This window comes from Balearica regulorum, chromosome 1 (assembly GCF_011004875.1).
Source record: "Balearica regulorum gibbericeps isolate bBalReg1 chromosome 1, bBalReg1.pri, whole genome shotgun sequence".
In the NCBI taxonomy this organism is placed as follows: Eukaryota; Metazoa; Chordata; class Aves; order Gruiformes; family Gruidae; genus Balearica; species Balearica regulorum.
The window spans coordinates 152195741-152216633 of NC_046184.1; the positions used below are offsets into that span (position 1 = coordinate 152195741).

Here is a 20893-nt window from a genome sequence, read left to right on the forward strand (position 1 = left end):
GAGAGAAGCTTAGATACCAAAAATCAGTACAAAAAAATTCTGAAAAAAAGTAAAACTGACATTTTCTTGGAAACAAACAAGTCAAAGCAAAATCCTCCCAGGGTTTGAACTCTGTAATAACACAATACACAGTGGCGATGTTCAGAACTCAAGCTTTTCATCCAATTGTATTACACAGCTCATAAGCACGAATTGAGCTAGAACCACAAGACTCAAATTTGCAAAACATTTTAAATTTGTCCTTGAATTTCCCCTACTTTTTACTATTACTGAAATATTTGGTTGATACATTCACTTTAGACAGGACTGAAAAATAATGGCAAGTTTTCCTTTCCATCCTTTATAGCCTAAAAGAAGAAAGAAATGCCTGAAGTGCAAAGGGATAACTAATTTAAACATTTAAACTTCTTCTATTGTTTATCATAAGATAATAATAACAAAAATAATATGATAAACAATATGACAACAAAAGACCAACCACTTTTTTCTGCATTGTTTTATAAAATTGGTTCTCAGACCCTTAATTTAGATTTTCTAAAAGAGAGGCGCTCAACTCACATTGATGGAAGCCTTTTGCATAGCAGCATCCACTTTATGTCACTTCCTTTGCTGAAACAGCCCACCAATAATTTACCTGACCTTCCACACAATATAGTTTTAGTCCCTTCATCTCAAAAGATTAAATTAGAATTTGGAAAGGGTCAGAGAAGGGAATAGGGGTGATCAAAGCATGCAGCAGCAGCTACAAGAGAAACAACTGCACGTGTTATGACTCTTCTTTCTGTGAAAGAGATGACTTAGCAGGGATATAGTGCATTGACAGCCAGGTTAAAGGTGAAAGGGAACTAACTGATCACTTGCCCTTCCAATGCAAGAGCTCGGGTCATCAGTGATGGCACTGGGAGCCAGACTTAAAGAAAAGGAGGCGATTTATCATGCGGTGGCTAGTGCACTGGTGGAAGGCTTTGCCAAAGGCTGGCACAGATGGAAAAGCTTATGTGAATCCCAGTGACAGCACAAGTATTTCAAAGAGATCCAAACAGACAAACCACATCAGGTTCAGAAAATAGCCTGAGCTGAAAACAGGCCGATACTAGGAGAGCATCAGGGTATCACATATACTCACCCTATTCTTTCCCTTCAGTGGCTGTAAGCAAACCCTTAGTCTTAACACATACAGCCATTTTTATGGGTTTTAGGGTTACTTCCATATTCCCTGAAATTTCCAACTATTGCTATCTACAGCTGCTGACTGTCTCTAACAGCAGAGGGAATTAAGGTTATATAAAATACCATCCTTTGGCCTGGAAGACCTATTCTGCCTACAGGGGAAGTAAGGAGAATTTGTCTGCTTGAGACTGAGAGGCAGAGCACTATTTCTTAACAAGCAGATACAAATGAGTATTTATCTTGACTGTTAGCTGATGAATGAGCCTGAAGGTACCTTCTTGTATGACTCCAAAGTCATCTACCTTGGTCATCTACTGACCGACCAGGAGATATGCTTACTCTGGTCAGCTGTCCAGAAAGAGGCATGTACCGATGGGCTGAACAAATCCCTCTACGGGCTGCAACACCACACGCTCAACGTGTTGCCTAAATCTGGTTTGAAGTATTTTGGATGGTGTTTCCTGTGATGGTTTTGTCCTGGAAGTATCATTTCCATCTCAAGATCAAACCTAGTAACTAAATTTAACATGCTTTATGCTCTTGTCATGCATACCTGGAGAGGCAGTATGACCCGAGGACAACTCAACGGCACTAATTTTAGGAGGTGCTGTTTCTTATTGCAAAGAAAGGAAATTAGTGCGAAGCCTTCTAAAAGTAGGTTTCTAAGCCTTTAACTAAGGACTAGATTCAAAGCAAGGACTTGATGTACATCTAAATGCACTGAAAATAGAATGGTATCAACCTATTTTTACTTAAATAGTAAATAAATATATTTATATGCTTTAACTTTATACATAGAAATAGTTCCATATATTTTATTGTGACTGATTTTGCCTGAAGAAGCTAGTCACCCTGCAATCAGCATTTACAGAAAAAAGATTCAAGTTCAAATCCGTACCACGACAAGCAAGGCACACTAAAGTGTGTGTATATATATGTATATATAAAATATCTCTGAAGAAAACACTAAGTTAAAAAGATTTTTTTTGAGTTATCTTTTTAATACTCAATGAAATGCCAATGTATCATCTAGAAAATGAAAAAATAAAATGTTATGTTCTTTATTAACTGTTATGTTCTTTATTAAAAAAAAATGCAACAGCTTTCTGCAGGAGAAATTATGTGTGGATTTATAGCATATCATTGATGCGTCAGTTCTTCTTGAAGGCACATTCTTACTCTAGCAAAACACACACTATTACTCCACACCTGAGGGCAAAAAGGACAAGCTACCTTGCACAATACATTGGCAACAGCTGCACCAAAGCTGATATACTGTAAATTCACATCCTGGACTGCTCATGAATGATGTTCATGACCTGTATCCTTGCCATAATTTAACTTTCTCTTTCTTTTTTCTTTTTTTACCTTTCTTTCTTTCCCTGAAATGATTTGTAGTTAATTTTATTATCAGCACATGAACAGTTAACATCAGCTACTATGATAATGCAAATTTGAGTTGTTATATAATGTTTTGTTAACTTCAATTTATACTGATAAATCTTCCTGGACAAATTTCTCCCCTCTTACTCAAAGTATATTTTTATTTTAAAACAATCAGTTTTGGTAAAAATAAAGTCTTAAAAACCCAAGCTGTATCACAAGTTTTGTCAACAAGATAATATCTTTAAGATAATATGGAAATAATCTCTGCGTCTCTACAACCACAGATAACCACATTGTTTTATGATGGATTCTTGACTTACGCTAAAAATGTCAAAATTTGTACTCACTGTGTGCTATGGTCTAAATATGTTATTACTCTGTCTCCTTCTTCTTCCAAACGTTTATTAACGTGGTGAAGATATTCTGGGACCTAGAGAGACAAGAGAATGCCAAGTTCAGCTTCAAAAGTATGAAAGGCAGATAATCTTGTTCCATTACAATTTTTTTTAAATTACAAATTGAAAGAGAGTACAAATTGGAAAGGACTATTCCACCATAATGTTGTTACATATTATATAATATGTATGTTTTTTTAAACAATGTTGCTTCATATTAAAAACATTATAACCACATCTGACAGGAAGGAACAGGAAAAAAGAAACCTGAGAATTTTTCAGAGGAAGTTAATTTTTTCTCAAAACCCTACTGAGTTAAGCTAGCCCTTAAAATATCACAGAGCAGATTTTCAGTTGGTATGAACTATATTGTTCTATTATTTCAATGGCAGTTTCTCCAACGGGTTATCCGTCCCTGTAGAGAGCTAGCACATTTATCGTATCTTATGACACAGGTATGAATCTCAGCCTTCAAATGATCAAAACAATTATGCATACATGCATATACATACACATTTGCACTAACATACACATGCACGTACATACGTATATATGTGTATGCATTATGTGCATATGCATAAACATGTAAATGTATATGCTGTATAAGTTAGGAGCTTACTTTACCTTTTGTGTTTTTCCACAGCTTTCCACTAGGTATATAAAAGCAGTAAGACTCCCGGTTTCAAAATCTGTGTCGAAGCATTTGACCCCAGGTCCCAGTGGAACGCCAGGGAATGAGGTGAATGGAGCAGGATTAGACACAAAGATTCACTTCAGTGCAACGTAAACAGGTGTTTTCAAAATGTTTGTAGTGACTCAGCGTTAAAAAGGAATTAATAAAAGAAGTCTTCTGTATTTTAGTCTACCAAGAAACATGTCTTTTGATAGGTCTTTTATCCGGGAGTGTAGCGATAGAACAAGGGGCAATGGCTTTAAGCTGAAGGAGGGTCGATTTAGATTAGATGTTAGGAAGAAATCCTTCACTGGTGAGAGTGGTGAGGAACTGGAACAGGTTGTCCAGAGAAGCTGTGGATGCCCCCTCCCTGGAAGTGTTCAAGGCCAGGTTGGATGGGGCTTTGGGCAACCTGGTCTAGTGGAGGGTGTCCCTGCCCATGGCAGGGGGGTTGGAACTGGATGATCTTTGAGGTCCCTTCCAACCCAAACCAGTCTATGATCCTATATACATTTTTAGAGATAATCACATCTGCAGGCTGCCCACTGCAGAGCATAATTTTATCTCAAGAGGACAGAAAACAAAAATTTCTTAAAGCTATTTAACTAATAAGGAAAAGAAACAAAACAGCAAAATAAATGCACCAAAATAGTAAAAAAGTACACAGTTTACTTAGTTAATAACCATATAGTAAAATGATGTCAATGGATATTCCACAGCTTGTGGGCAAAAAAAATAACGATGGCACACCTTTAAGCTTAATGTGGAATGACTTTCTGGTACTGCGACTTTAGCTACACCAAATGTCACAGGGTTTCTCCACCTCTAATTATATATTTCAAACACCAAGGCAATCTGGAGTCTGCTCCTCCCTTTGATACAATACTGTGGTTCCCATCAAAACATGTGAATGCGTACATGCGTACCTGGGTACCAGCGAATTTCATCGAACATGAATACACCATGGCACTACCAGAAGTTTTCATCATAGCAGATAAAACTAACATAAAAGCAATCATCTACAGCATGCACCTACCTCTCTTTCTTGCATTAATCTTTGGCCTTCTGCAGCATATAAGCAATTTGTCTCTTCCAGAAACCTCTGTTCAAATGATTCCTTGTAAACCTGCTCAAGAAATTAATTTACTTACTTACATTAAACTGCCTGTAAGGGTAGCATATTTTGGCTGTCAGGCATAGAGGGCAAGTAAAATCTCAGGAATGCACACAGTTCTAAGTGTCAGAATAAAGCTACATTAACACAGAAGTTCTCTGCCCACTGGTTTTGGAAAGATTGAGATCAGAGCTTACTTCCCAGTGCAGGAATAGCATGTTTCAGTCATGGCAGTCCGGTGAAGTTCCCACTGACTGGAAAAGGGAAAACATAACCCCCAGTTTTAAAATGGGAAAAAAGGAAGACCCAAACAACTAGAGGCCAGTCAGTCTCACCTCCATGCCTGGCAAGATCATGGAGCAGACCCTCCTGGAAACTATGGTCAGGCACATGGAAATAAGGAGGGGACTGGTGACAGCCAACACGGCTTCACTAAGGGCAAATCGTGCCTGACAAATTTGGTGGCATTCTATGACAGGGTTACAGCATTGGTGGATAAGGGAAGAGTGACTGACGTCATCTACCTGGACTTGTGCAAGGCATTTGACACTGTCCCGCACAACATCCTTGTCTCTAAATTGGAGAGACATGGGTTTGACAGATGCACCAATTGGTGAATAAGGAATTGGCTGGATGATCGCACTCAAAGAGTTGTGGTCGACAGCTCGATGTCCAAGCGGAGATCATTGACGAGTGGTGTTCCTCAGGGGTCAGTATTGGGACAGGCACTGTTCAACATCTTTGTCGGGGACGTGGACAGTGGGATCAAGTGCACCCTCAGCAAGTTTGCCGATGACACCAAGCTGTGTGGTGTGGTCGACACGCTGGAGGGAAGGGATGCCATCCAGAGGGACCTTGACAGGCTGGAGAGGTGGGCCCATGCGAACCGCATGAAGTTCAACAAGGCCAAGTGCAAGGTCCTGCATGTGGGTTGGGGAAATCTCAAGCACAACTACAGGCTGGGCAGGGAATGGATTGAAAGCAGCCACAAGGAGAAGGACTTGGGGGTATTGATGAGAAGCTCAACACGAGCCAGCAGTGTGCGCTTGCAGCCCAGAAAGCCAACCGTGTCCTGGGCTGCATCAAAAGAGGTGTGACCAGCAGGTCAAGGGAGGTGATCCTGCCCCTCTACTCCGCTCTTGTGAGACCCCACCTGGAGTACTGCATCCAGCTCTGGGGGCCCCAGTACAAGAACGACATAGACCTGTTAGAGTGAGTCCAGAGGAGGGCCACAAAGGTGATCGGAGGGCTGGAGCACCTCTCCTGTGAAGACAGGCTGAGAGAGTTGGGGTTGTTCAGCCTGGAGAAGAGAAGGCTCTGGGGAGACCTTATAGCAGCCTTCCAGTACCTGAAGGGGCCTACAGGAAAGCTGGAGAGGGACTGTTTACAAGGGCATGGAGTGACAGGACAAGGGGTTGTGGGTTTAAACTAAAAGAGGGAAGATTTAGATTAAATATAAGCAAAAAATTCTTCACTGTGAGGGTGGTGAGGCACTGGCACAGGTTGCCCAGAGAGGTTGTGGATGCCCCATCCCTGGAAGTGTTCAAGGCCAGGTTGGATGGGGCTTTGGGCAACCTGGTCTAGTGGAGGGTGCCCCTGCCCATGGCAGGGGGAGTTGGAACTAGGTGATCTTTGAGGCCCCTTCCAACCCAAACCATTCTATGATTCTATGAGTACTCAAATCACCTAAATATACAGGCTTCCGTTTAAGGTACACAGACCAACACCAGTATCCAAGATCACAATGACATCCAGTCCATCTGAGCTCAAGGCTCCCACTGATATTTATGACAAAAAAACCTCAAAATCTTCCAACTAGTGAAACATTGGCACAAAACAGGTAATTCCCATCAGTAAAATAATAATACCCTCAGTAACGCATCTTCAGATCTGCCAGGTTTATCTCAGCAGCCCAGGAAAAATGAATTATACCAAAAAAGATGAGCTTTCTCCAGGAAAAGAACAAGGTGTGTAAAAAAGTGCACCAACAACAATCACAGACATTGAAAAAATTCTGCATACTGATTAACAGTTTAGAATAGAAAAGAGCTAAGTTAGAAAGGTCAACTATATAAAATAGTTAAAACAGTCTGGAGAAGGTAGCTAAGGAATAACATGTAAACAGAGGGACAGTTAGTGAAAAGAAAAAGGAAAGATTCCTTGAACATGATGGAAGAATAGAAAATATTTCTTACAAAACACATAGCAGAGATGTAAACCTTATTACATTTTCACCATTTTTTTCCTCTTAAGGACTTTTAAAAGCTTGATTTTTTTTCAATGCAAACTTAAATATGAAACCTCTGGCTTGACAAGCATTCAGAGCATAATTGTTCGCTAATTCAGCATCACAAGCAGACAGCAACTCATTGTTTCAGCCTACTCTTTACACTGGCTCCATGTTCAACAGGATCAAATACTAGATTTCATTTCTTACCTTCCTTTTCTTCAAGATAACTGGAAAAACATTAACATAACAGTATATGGAACTATTTTCTGCATAAAATGCGTAAAGTTCTACAATAGAAAACAGCTATAGAATAAGATTTATGTAAGCAGGAATCAACTTTCAACAGCTGGACCTCAACTACATAATTGCCTAAAAATCAGGAATGAGTAGGAGATTGTTTTCAAATGAAATATCAGGTTTGCTTAATTAATTAATTAATCTTTCTCCAGAAGCTAACTTCTGTTTAAAAAGGGAGAAGTAGAAATCCTGGCATATAATTACAGGATTATGAGCACACCTCTATCTCAATGAAGTGACAGATATTATAAAAGAACAGATTAGCGTAGGTCAGTTTCCCTGGTGAAAAAAGAAAACTACACTTTTGAGCCAATGAAGGAGAATGCAGACTTAAATCCAATTCTGTAACAAGCATCCAAAAAGCCGGAATGTTTATCTTTAGTTAGCAGAGTACTTTGCTAAAAAAATAATAAATGTTAAAAAGTCAACGCCTAGAAACAGCTGATGGATTTAGAGAAACCTGGCAAATAACAATGGGAAAAGAAGTGGGGAAAAAGCACACAAATCAGATCTGCACCTCCAGGTTATGTGACCTCAATAATCATTGACAGAAGTTTGTCTTCTCTCTTGAACATAATAATTAGTTATTAATTTTTCTGGTACACTAGAGAAAGTTACTGCTGAAAGTCAGGAGGGTTAATGTGAAAGGCAGAAAAGCAGGTAACCTGCCTGAACAAAAAGGATTGTTTTATGCAGTCTTCCTCTTCGAACACTTTTTTAAACCCTCAGCCAGTTCTGTAAAGCTTTACACCACTTGGGAACACAGCACCCTCAACAGTTTGTAAGAATGAAAGACAGCTCCTAAGTTTTATTGCACATCACACAAGGCTGCAATGTCAACTAGAGGACAATCTATGCCAAAGTTAGAAGCACAGCATTTTTTTAGTCTATTTTGTTACTTAGTATCTATGTTAACAGAAACTTCCAGTAAGTTACAGATTGACCTTATCCATTTGAAAACCTTGGCCTTAACTTTGCATCCCATTCTATCCTTGGCACCTCTGCTAAGAATTTGCCAATGCAGTGAAGTTTTTGTGATACAGACCCAGGATATGGACTTGAAAAAGTGACACCTTTTTACAGTGACAGAGGTGGTCTTATTTTGTTCCTACATTTAATCAGTACTAGGATTAGAAAGCAAGTGGTTGAGACAGACAAAATACTGCACATATTAAAAGACTTGCAAATCTATTATTTAAGAATCTGCAGGCCACTACCTCTGCTAAGGAAAATAGGCAAAGAGATCTCATTTAAAAGTAGAGAATAAAAGATTGCCTCTTCTTTACCCAGTGTGCAATCTTATAAATTTAAGACCTAGATTTTGAAGTACATTTACTGCAAGAAGAAAATTATTTCTGTACAACACACGAATTAGAAAAGTCCAAACTCTGTTTCTAAACATAGCTGTTATTAGTAAAGTTTGCAGTACTCACCTGCAGATCAGAGAGCATGCTCAACAAACTCCGCAGCAAACTTCTGTCCACAGCTTCACCATTCCTTTCTCGTTCAATCAGCAGGAGGATTCCATCAATAGTCTTGTTTTGAACTTGCTTGTCACTAATGACGTGATTTCTAAATAACTCTAGGCCCATATCCCTGTGTGAATATTGAAAATTAGTAAATCACACTGCTGAATCTTTTCAAAAATCTGTATCCCAGTTTGAGAAAACTAAATACATATAAAATATATATAGTGTATATATATCACACAGAAAGAGAATATATTAGTGGTGTGTATATTCTTTTTGACACTGTCCACTAAGAAAACTATAACAAGAATTGTGATAAAAATACCAGGGAACATGCTACCAGATGCATACACTTCAGCCAAGAACTGTGACTAGCCTGTCTGTATTTCACATAATAGACATCGCATTCTCTGTTTATTAAAAAAAAAAGCTATTATAAAAATAATAAAAAATCTGAACATATACCTTCACATAAGATTCCCTGGATCAGTTATCTGTGTAATTTATAAACCAGATTCAAAAGCAGAATTTGCTGTATGTTTAGGACCTTATGATCAGGTGTATCAGATTCTGTTTCATTCTAAGAGGATGAGGAATGGTGCCTCCATGCCACAAAACAGTCAATTATTAAACATTGTCTTGGCCAAGGAAATCAGAGGAATCCTAGATAGAACTTGTTACCTCCAACTTCTTCACACGCACCAGGATTTCAATAAAGGGAATTTCCCCAGTATGAGGGGAAAAAAGGCAGAAAGTTTGAACAGACCTCTTCCAACAACATTTAGTAAAAGGAAGCCTAACACAAAGAGCTGGAGGAAAACTACTGCAGAAGTCAGGAAGAAAGATGTCCACAGGATGAATGAGGGGCAGGAGGAGGATGCCAGGTTCCTCAGCCTGAGGAACTCCTGAGAGCACAGAAGCCAGCGAGGCAGAGAAAAAGCACACTCTTACTTCAGTACCTTATCTATATATTTTTTTGCTTTAGATGGAGTAATGATACCAGACATTTTCAGCAAAGCCTGGTTTTGTTTGCTTGGGCAAAGATATAAAATGACCTTCAGGAGGAATGCTTAAAAACAGAATGCCCAAAGATGTGACCGTGGTGTGCTGAAAGTACAGTGGCAGCATCTCAATGCTCTAAGCCACAGGTCTCACCTCCCAAGAGGCCAGTGCTGGAAAGAGGACCTGCACCTTGTCAGTGTATCTGACTTATCTAAAAAAAAACCAACCAGAGCAAGAAGTTGAGTGTTGAATTTTGTCAAAACCAGGAGCACCTAAAGTAATGCTGGGCCAGCACTGAAGCGCAGAGACAGCAGCCCGAGGAGGTTCTCTGCGCAGCCAGTCTCACCCTAGGCCTTGAATTTTAAGCATATGTTCATAGACCTTTTTCTTCTTGTACCCTCATTTTACAAGGAATATTCCTGGGGAAAGAGGAAATGACGCATGTATACACTGACACACATATTTCCACAAATTAACACAAAATTTTAGAGATCTATTACACAGGTCAAATATAATGAGAAAATTTTATTTTAAACCTTTGCAAATATAATAGCATGTTCAAACTCCAAAGATTTGAGGAATACTTACATTGATACCTACCATATAGAAGGCAGCATTGAATTCTGAAGTACATATGTACGATCCAAAAATAAGAAAATGCTTCTGATCATAATCTGCAAATATATAGAGAAAATGTTTTTCTCTGCACCATTGTGTGGTATTTGAAATTATAAAGCAACTTCTGAAAAACTACATCACATCGACATGCATCTTAATGACTGTTATATATATTTTCAACTTTTATGGTGACTTGTACAGCCACTGGTATGTAATTTATTGATGTTAGTACTATTAATAAGCAGTATTGCCAAACACATTAAAGAGTTTTCAAATTCATAAACATTAACTAAATAGTTTTATTAGTTATAAGTTTTACTGCTACTGAAATACATATGCCATTCAAGCAGTACCAAGACATTCAGTAAACACCCTGAAATAGCATGCTGTCACAGTTTTCACTTTTTTTTAAAAAAAAAAAAAAAAGAAGCTTTAAGCAGAGATAGTAGTAAGCTGTGCAACAGATCTTTTCATAATAAAAGTTAGCTGCCAAAATTCATAAGAAAAATAGAGATACATTAATTCTAACAGGGGAAAGAAGGTATAAAAATACATTATCTTGTTTAAATTAAAAAAAGTGGAGAAGGAAGTGGTTTTTTAGCTTATTACTCTTTCACATTCAAAATCCATTTTTAACTTTGCTTATAAAAAGGCTGCCCAGCTTTCAGTTTAGCATTAGGGTAACTCAGGATGTCAGCAACTAACTTGCTCACCCTCAGGCCAGCTACAGAGATTTCTATCCCCAGCTGTCCACCCTAAAAGATTTCATTGCTTCTGAAGCAATTCTCAAGCTGATATAGTTTCGGGCCAAGCATATTAAAGTAAAACAGCAGTGAGGCTGATGTTTTTTCTTAAATACCACAAGTGCTAACTCAGCACACAGGTAAGAAAGCTGCTTGCTACAGGTTGTTGCTTTGAGGAGAAAAAAAAAAGAAGAAAAAAGAATGCTCAAAAGTAATTAAAGTGAACGGAGTTCACAGTAAAAGCCTTTTCATAAAAACACAGGTCCAGTTTATTTACATTTTCAAAGAAATAAACTTCAACTCTATTTTTATCAGTCTGTTGAATTTGGTTTGAATAGCGTCCATAATGCTTTCCACTTTTATTTCAGACAAAAATCACGTACCTCTGCCCATCCTCCACAGGAAAAGGGGTGGATTCAAGGAATGAAAATAGAAATTCAACAATTTTGGGCATCTGTAGCCAAAGCTAAGTAACAATGCAATGAAAACACATTGTAAAATGTTGGTTTAGAATTATAATGATGCATTCTTAAAGGGACAATTCACACAAAGTATCTTTGAGAGCGTTTTTTTTTTCTGTAATATAATTCATCATGGATGTAGGAGACAAGAAGGGCAGGAAAAAAAAAAAGAGAGTTTCAGCTCTTTAACCTCCCTGTTTCTTAGCCTTATAGTCAGGATAATCATCTCGGCTTTGCCAAAAAAAAAAAAAAAAAGCAATAAATTAACCTAGTTCTTGGACCTATCTAAACATTGTGGATTCTCCAATAATTTAAAATTACAAACACCAAACAATTTCACCCTGTTTGGTTTTTCTTTCCACCCATAGAAAACAGATGTCAATGTATTTCTGAGTGATATTTCAACTTCATATGAGACCTACGAAAGTCAGAGTCAACACAACAGAACCGCCCTCAGCTAGCAGAGGGGAATGTGAAAAGCAATGCTGAAACTTGGAGGAAGAGGAGGTGCAACGCAGTCCCAAGTTAAAACCATGACAAACTCCTTTTTGCCAGATTTCACACCTCAAGGATACATATTCTGAACAAACATTCAACTTACCATTTGTCTGCAATGATCTTGCCAGCATTTATTTATCTTCTTTAAAAATAAAAGACTATCCAGAGAATCTGTACAGCACGTATTAAGGAAAACTAGCTTGCCAGTATCTTTTGAGACCAGATTCTGGAGGTGATCTTTGCCAGCCATTAAGCAAAGCTACTTCATGGATATTCCAATGTTACTGGTACTGCCCAGGGAGAAACGGTTAATTGCAGAGCTTCTGCCCAGCCAGGGGCCGGCAGTTCTCCAAAAGGCCTCCCTGTCTTTTCAAGGAATAACACTCACGGCTCTTCAGTAATACCATGTAGTGACTGTACTGTATAACTTTGATATAGATTTGAATGAGAAATCCTACCAGTGTCAAAAACAACCTTGTCACCAAATGAGGTGAGAGGGGTAGAAAGGTTTATTTTGTTTGTTTAATGAGTTTGCACTGTGCACAAGAAGAGTGACCCTAATCTCTTAAAGCAGTTACAATTCTAAATAATCCTCAACAAATCCAAATACCACTCTTTTCATATACATCTCCAGGTCTCCCTAAGTAAACTATATACTTTTCTTCATTACACAACAGATCCAACTGTTATTTATGCTTCATAAATAACATTCATTCAGAATTCTAATGTATTGTACGAGTAAATCCAAATGTGGCTTTACCTTCCTTTCCTGCACAGTATCATCTCCAACTCCCTCTGGCCAAATCTGATTAATCTGATCTCATGTCCTTGGGATATAAAGTGGTATACCTGTAAAATACAAAATTCTCAACTCCAAACCACCAGTTCTGTCAGAGGGAGGGAGAAAGAAAAGTTTTAAACCACCAGTTTTAAAACATCTCTTTGGAAGATTGTCTGAAGATTGAAAAGCCAGGGATCCAAAAATTTGGTTGATTAAACTGCTTTAAAGCAGACTATAAGATTTGGTTCTCAGAGATCAATTATATTTAAGAGACTATTGTACTGGCTAATGTACTTTTTAGTTATATATGATTTTAAATGCATTAATGTAATGAAAAAATCAGCTGCAAGATAAGATGTGAATTCACAGTGCTGATTTATGTATCAATGTTTCTTATATACTATGTAGAAGCCAGACTCCTTAGCTAGGACTGAAAAAAACCCCAAACAAACCCAAAACCCATGTTGGGACTTGGTTAAATGACAGGGAAGGGGAAAAAAAAAAATAATCTTCTTTATGAGTGTAGGCATCTACCTGAGCATTGCAGTGAACTGAGAAACTGAGAGTCACAATGCAAAGCATGTTTAAGGCATTCACCTGGAAAGCAGGTTCTTTCTGCAGCCCAGTCCCTTGCTTCTTTCTATTTTAACCTATCATTTTCTGCTAACAAAATACCTACAGAGACCTAGGAAACACTGCTAGCACCCAAAGTACTGTAGTATCTGTTCAGTATGGCACTCTCCAGCATCTGTTGGCAAAGGCACCCTCCAGGAAAGCGGGGACAGCCAGGTGGGTGTAGACTATTGATCTACTGCCTGAGCAATCGCAACCCCTCGGCTATTACACAAAAGACAACTGTCACAAAAAGCATGGTCTCAGTACGCAAAGCACAATGGGATTCAGAAAACAGGGCTGCCTGCACCCAAGTGTCCAGAGGAGATCTACAGACACTTCTGTGACCAGTTCAGCCAGAAGAAAAGCCTGGCAATGTAACTTCAGAAAACCATTTACGATAAAACTTCAGGTTACTGTGCATCCCAAGACAGCCAAGTGATCTCCTGAACTTAGAGCTCTCTCCCGAGAGCTTTCCAAGGTACACATGAGATATCTAAAGGGCTCACTGAATGTCTCCATGACACATTGCTGCTGACCAATAGTTATTATTGCTCAAAAAGGTGTACTTTATGTTTGAGAATTCTTTTACAGAAGACACTGCTGTTGAAAATTACTGTGATTTTTTTTTTCATTATTGCTACTGTAAGCATCTCCACTACTCACCTGCCATAAATATCCATACCTGCCGTTAAATCTGGTAGTGCTGTTGAAATTTTCTAGATTAGGTGTAAAATTTGCATTCCTATTCAAGTAAGTAAATTGTTAGTAGCGTGCTACTTATCGGTACACAAAAATTATTCACCCAGATGACTAAAAGTGCTTATGCCTGATTTGAAAACATGTAAGTGGTCAAAGAACCTCTTTAACACATTGGCAATTACTGGTGTCATTTTTACAAAGTGTTGTTTTAAAACATAATGATTTAAACCAACCATTCTAACCATTTCTGTGGACAAGAAAAGGATATTCTCTAAATTGAAGGATTTGTGCTTTCACATGATCTTCACAGACTTGTCGCAGCTGTTTGTACAGTGTAGCAGAAACTTTGTAAGAACAGAGATTTTCAACAGCCTAAAAAACAAGAAAAGATTATCAATGAGACAAAAAAAAAACCCTCACATTTTTGTGCCTGTATAATCAAGGCCAACATTAAAAAAAAAATAAATCAGCATTATCTGTCCAAGCTGTGCACAAAAACATCCAAATGAAATTATTCAAACTACATAGAAAAATTAAGACTTCATGATTCCTTTCCGATTTTGGTCCCTTCTTATACTGCTAGATTTTGCATACAAACAAGGCCCACCATCACCATCTGGGTCATATTTCAGATGTGCTGTTAAACATTACTAGAATTCCTCTCCCCCCCTCAAATACTGCTCAGCAGCAGAACCCTTCCTGTAGGTCCTTTTTGTGCATCCTCCAGCACACACAGAGACACACTTTTTGGAGGGGAACACAATCATAACAAGCATTTTAATTTCTTAATAACTTTAAGGTAGACATTTCAACCGCTCTCTCTAAATGGTAAATGAATACAGCTACTTTCCTGTAATTTCATTAACTTATTTCTTTCTGAATATTCCCACCAATTCACACACTCATGCTAAGGTATGTAAACTGAGGGGAAAAAATAAAATTAAAAATCCCATCAAAACCCCCACCTTAACCATTAAATAAAGACTTGAATTGATTTATTGGGACCTCATGGAATTTAGTTGAGTATTTATCCATAGTTGACTAAGACCACTGATTCTGCCCAAAACCAAACATTCTTGTGGTCAGTAGAATTAACGTAAATTGAGTTGTTATGCAGCTGACCTAGACTACGCTGAGACAGCTCTGGCCATCTCTAGAATACTGCTGTTAAGCTATTCAGTAATTACGTTGTCTTACACTAACAGTTTTTCCTCACAAGAAACTCAATGAGAATGCCAAAGAGAAAACACAGCCTTGCTTGATACCACTGCCTATATTTAGACTTTGTTCCAGGCACACTTTGTGTGCTGTATTTCAATAAATTATTTTATTAATAGACCATAACATCTGAAACTAATCACAATGAAGACAGCCAAATGTTCTGTGAGAACTGTAAAGTTTACAGTAGGTATTTTTGGCCATTCAGTGCTTCATACAAAAGTATCCAAAGGAGCTGGACAAGATTCTCAGAACTAAAAATCCAACTGTCTCTTCCTTTAACTTCACCTCCACTGCCTTTATGCTATGAGACAATACTGCAGATAACACTGCCTAAAGAATTAAAGCACTATTTCACCTGGGCAGCTAAAACTGATCGAAGAGTATTTTCCTTTGCTCCACAGGATTTATGCTGTCACATTTTGTGGATGAATTTTCTGATAGCATCAATGAACTTGGACAAAGGCCAGTGCTTGGCCTTTGCTCAGTTTTGCCCAAATTTTAGCTTTTTTTTTGGTGAGTCTTATTTCTTTGTAATATGAAATGTCATGGTGCCTAATGCCAGCATGTAACTCTTTGTCAAAGCATTAGTAAATGTTCTTCTTTTAGTCTCTTCACCTACACAAATCTAGTAAAAGTTCTGTTTCAAATTAACCTTTAAACAGCTTGTTTTGAGCAGTCTTCTGGTTTAGCATTTAGCATGCAAATTATTGCTACTTCCTGTATTATTTCCTCCATAGGTTCTAACATCCTCAAGAGTTTGTCTTCCAAAACACAGTGAATCTGCTTCCCAGAGATCTCCCCATGGGGTAATTCTAACCTACCTGATATAATTTCATTTAAATGCACACCAACTATGATTTCCTCAATTTTGACACAATATTAAAAGAAGCAAACAAAACTATCACACAGTGCCTATGTTATGTTTTTCACCTGGTCTTAAAACAGGTAAGTAAAATGACATCTGCAGCAAAAAGTATTCACACATAATAATTTTGCAAACAGTTTGCTATGTTTCCTAAGACCTAGCCCTTCCTATCCATCCATCCATCCATCCAAATAAAAGTCTGGCCCAGACTCTCATCATCTTTTTTTTCCCTTCACTACCACACTGCCCTACTCTACGTCCTCCAGAAGGGCAGTGCTGCCCCATTTCAGGTTATTTAGTACCTTGCTGCAAAGGGAATTTTCTTTTTTCGTTATTTTTATCACTCACTCCTCAATCAGCAATTCTTTGCACTGCTCTACTTTCTCTATCCCATCAAGTATAAACTACTTCTATCAAAATCTGTGCAATCTACCACCAATCCCAGACATCATTTCTATTTTAGTCACAAAAAATTGGCTGCCACCCTCCCATTGCTCACTGACTACATCTCTGCCAAGCACCTTCATGCCTGATCCCACGCTGCCTCTAATGCCTGGAAAGGAGTATCCTTTGGGTTCCCACAAAGCCTTGTCATTGTTCTTCAGTTTTACTCAGCCACTGTGCCAAATTAAATAAATAAATCAGAAAGTTCACAAACAGACTGGTACACCAGCCTGCTCACTGCAGTGAACTCTAGTAGGCCTCTCACCTTCTCCCATAATGTCAGATAAAGACTCAAAACAGAAAAAAAAAAAAAAAACCCAAACCAAAAACCAAAAACCCCTGATAGTAAGAACTAATGCATACAGAGAAATTTTCCCCTGTGGATGATTCGGTGCTCACCAACAGGCAGTTAAAACGATCTGTAAGTACAGATCAGGTTTCCAACGGATGCTGAACTTCATCTTTTATTCCTTTGGCAGGAGAGTAAGTACCTATCTATGCATAGGCGCACTGACCACCACTGTGGAGGAATCTTGATTTGCACTGCTGCCTTACAGATTATTGGACTGGCCTTGTGCAGTTTTTACAAATAAGCAGGCAAACACAAAGAAGCAAGAAGTACAGTTCTCCCTTCATAGCTTATCTGATATCTGTCTCTCCTCTTCAGGTACAGGTACTCCTCAAGCCTGTACGCTGGGAATTTCCTAGCCATATTACTATAATCTCACTTCTGAGCCTCTGAAAACAAGTTAGGTAACTCTCAAAGTATCTGTGGGGTTTGGGGCTGGTTTTTTTAGCTAGGCATGAAAAAGCAGGATTTTTCAAATACTGAGCTTAAAACCATAAAATGTATTATGTAATTCAAACTCTGCAAACCTGCAAGCATTAACAGATGAATATATCACAGTCAAGTTATCTATCTAAAGGGAGTAAATTATATTAAGTCAATATGCATTTACATAATCAGCCATTTTAGACCCATATATTATATATCCTAACTAATCACAGAGACAAGTACAGTCAGCTCTTAAATTCATCCTGATTTTCTTGAGCACGGACCCAATATGGACTGTGGGCTTTCTCCTCTCTCACATTCTGCATTGTGCAGACAACATCAAACCTACCTCAGCTGAACATTTAGAAAATTTTAGGCAACAATAACAATGTCTTAAGTCCTGATCTGGCAATGAGATCCACATCTGCAGATCAAACACCTGTACCCACAGAAAACTCATAACTAAAGCTATGTAGCAAAACTTAGCGCATCAGTAATTTTTTATAACATGATCACTGTAAAAAATTACTACTTCGGTTAAATATCTCAAAGCACATACTTTCAAAATAATATAGAACTAGACCATATATAAATGGAGAAAGTAAAAAGGAAGAAATTGTTCATAAGTATTTCTCTGTTTTACTCTCCCTGGCCCCTGCTCCAGTAGTCCAGATGTTCCAGAAACACTTTTTCACCATTTAAAAAAAAAAATTAAGATCCTGATTGTTATGAAAATGTAACAGTAATCTGAACCACAGGTAAACTGACAGTTTGCTGCCTGCTCAACTGAGATCCTTTTTTAACTCCCCAAAGGGTATTGATGCTGAAGTCTAATTGTTATTATCTAATAATAACAAATATTTCGATATTACTATTCACAAGAGACCAAAGTACATACAAAAGAGAAATCATCATAAAATATGTATCTGCATAACCCAGCCAGAAAACATCTCATTTTTGGCATCTCGGGTAGGCACTGTATTGGAGAGATCAAGACTTAAATCTCAACTCTGCCCAGGCACAGCTTTCCGTGTCTCCCAACATAAACTGCTTTTTCATGGGCCCAGATCCTGGTAACTCTCCAAGGAACTGCTATATAAAACTGCAAACTGACTAGAAACAGAGTATGGAGCGAACAGTTCAGAAAATATAATCAGCTTTTAACAAATCAATATGCATTATGTTAAATATATAGCTCTGTGAAAGTCCCAAAGCAGTTAATTTTCCCTTGTGTTAAACTGAAAAAAACCCTACATGCCTTACCTGGTAGAGCTCTTCAAGGTTGTATTTAATAGAAATGCTACTCTGTATCGCTCCCACGGCTTCATGAAGTTTTTGCCAGGTGTCCTGAGTATAATTATCTGGTAATTTGGGTCTTTCTGTGAAGGAAGATACAGGTAGTTGAAAACTAACCCCCCAATGAGAGTCCCTAGCAATCTTTCTCACTCTGCTTAAGTTCTGCCAAGCCACGTTGTGCTTTATCGCTTCAGTTCGGCGCAAGCAGAGTGCTACTGACACCACCCAAGGCAAAGACACCTTCGCAGGGTGCACTTGACCCCGCAGCCGGCCGGCCCCGCACACGCCGGGGCGCCCGGGGCCGGAGCGCTGACCATGCCCGGCCAGGGCACAGCCGGCCCCGCTGGCGGCCCCGGGGCCGCTCCAGCCGCAGGGTTGTTGTGTTTTAACCCCGTGTCACTTTCAGCAAGGCAACCCTCGCCTTGCTTTAATTAGTTTTGACACTAAGGTGGCTTTCTGCCCCCTTCCTATAGGGCGCGAATCGTCGCTGCGCTTGCTCCTCCCGCTGCCCCCACGCACGGAGCCCCACGCGTGTCCCCGTAAGCCCTTAAACCGGGATGGTGACGGCAGCCGGGAGCGTTATCAGCCCGGCGGCAGCCTCCCCTCGCCCAGATAAGGCGGCGAGGCGGGTGACAGCGGCGAAACCCCCCTGCCGCCGGCCCGGCCCGGCTCCGCCGCTGCCTGCATGCCTGCCTGACGCGGGAAAGGGGCGGGGAGCGGCCGGGCCCACGGTAAACAAAGGTCGGGACAGGGCCGGGCGGCGGGGCAGGACGCACCTGCCGGGGCAGCGGGCCCGGTCCGCCCCGCACCCACCTCTGAAGTTCTTGATCACGAGTTTCTTGGAGGAGGCGGTCGCGCTTCCCCCTCCTCCCCCTCCTCCGGCGCGGGTGGCAGCGGCCAGCGAGGCGGGCTTGGTGAGCCCGTTGGTGTGCCCCACCAAGGCCGACAAGTGCGGCTTCTTCTGGGGCTCGTCCGCCATCTCCGCCCCGGGCGCCGTGTCCGGCCGGGGCAAGACGCTGGGCTGGGCCGGGGCCGGCTGGTCCCCGCCTCCGATCCCCTCCTCCTCCGCCGCCGCCACCCAGCCGCCCTCCCCCACCGCGCCGGCTTCCGAGCCCTGCCCGCGGGTGGCTGCCAAGTGCCGCCGGGCCGGGAGTCACCGACAGCCGCCCGCCTCCACCCTCCCGGGGGCTCCCCGGCGGCCGGCTCGCCGTCCGCGCCGCCCAGCCCGGGTGCGGGTCTGGGTCTGCACCCGTGCCGCATCCGGGCCGCCCCCGACGCTCGGGCATGCGGGCAGCCCCGGCCCCGCTCACAAGATGGCTCCCGCGCCCGCCGGCGGCCGGGGCAGCCCCCCGGCGGGGCCGAGCGGGCGGTGGCAGCGGCTCCCCGCCATCGCCTCGCAGCCCCTCGGTTCCCCTTGCTTCGCCTGGCTCTACTCGTCGGTACGCGGCGCCAAGCGACGGCCGGAGCAGAAGCCGAGAAGCAGCCGCATTTCCCACCCTGAGCTCGGTTTCCCACCCAGCAGAGCCACCGGCCCCGAGAGGCCGCCCGTGTCCTGGTCAGCAGCCCCCGGCCCAGCCAGAGGCACACTCGGGCCTCACGCCTGGCCGAGCGCAGCCTGCCGCGGCACCGAGCGTGCCCTCGCTTTAGGTGCCTCACGGTCGTGCCTGTAAGAGCAATGGCGTCAGGAGTTAAATGCGTGATTGAACGTTTTGGACACGAGTTCACAGACCCCCCCGGCGCTCCTCACGGGCAGCGCCGGTAGCAGGCACGGAGGGGAGGCGGCTGGTCAAACCCCAGGGAAGCGACACGGGGCTCCTGTCACACAGGCGGCACAGACGTTGCCGCCCGCCGGCTTCACAAGGTGAGAAGACAAACGCCAACGGGAGCGACCGCTTCCGTCATACCGACGCCAACACCTACACGAAAAACTACAGCCACAACCCGCAAACGTGCGGCACGCCCCGACGCACGAGGTTTAACCCTGACGACAGCCCTCGGCCCCGCCCATCGCGCTTTTCCATTGGCTACCGGGGCAAAGCCGTGCCTCCCGGGCGCCGCTGTGGGCGGAGAAGAGGCGCGGCAGCAGCAGCAGTTATTGCGGGGGGGGGGGTGGTGTCACGTGACTCGCCGGATCGTTCCCA

General features: G+C 41.3%; 1 protein-coding gene across 5 annotated transcripts in view; it reads right to left on the minus strand.

The window, feature by feature from the left end:
• Positions 1-19815, minus strand: part of CUL4A (cullin 4A) — a 43853-nt gene extending 24038 nt beyond the window's left edge. The window contains exons 1-8 of one of the 5 annotated variants that reach the window (XM_075739574.1): positions 19566-19802; positions 18720-18835; positions 14419-14523; positions 12160-12228; positions 10337-10410; positions 8699-8861; positions 4661-4750; positions 2904-2986 (exon numbers count right to left, since the gene is read on the minus strand). In XM_075739574.1, the coding sequence (XP_075595689.1) occupies positions 2904-2986; positions 4661-4750; positions 8699-8861; positions 10337-10410; positions 12160-12228; positions 14419-14523; positions 18720-18835; positions 19566-19731 (866 nt within the window). In that variant the 5' untranslated portion in view covers positions 19732-19802. Of the gene's footprint in view, positions 1-2903; positions 2987-4660; positions 4751-8698; positions 8862-10324; positions 10411-12159; positions 12229-14384; positions 14524-18719; positions 18836-18992; positions 19017-19565 lie in introns of those variants that run through there. The other 4 variants (XM_075739591.1, XM_075739599.1, XM_075739608.1 and 1 more) reach the window with 4 other exon arrangements.
• Positions 19816-20893: the final 1078 nt, after the last annotated feature.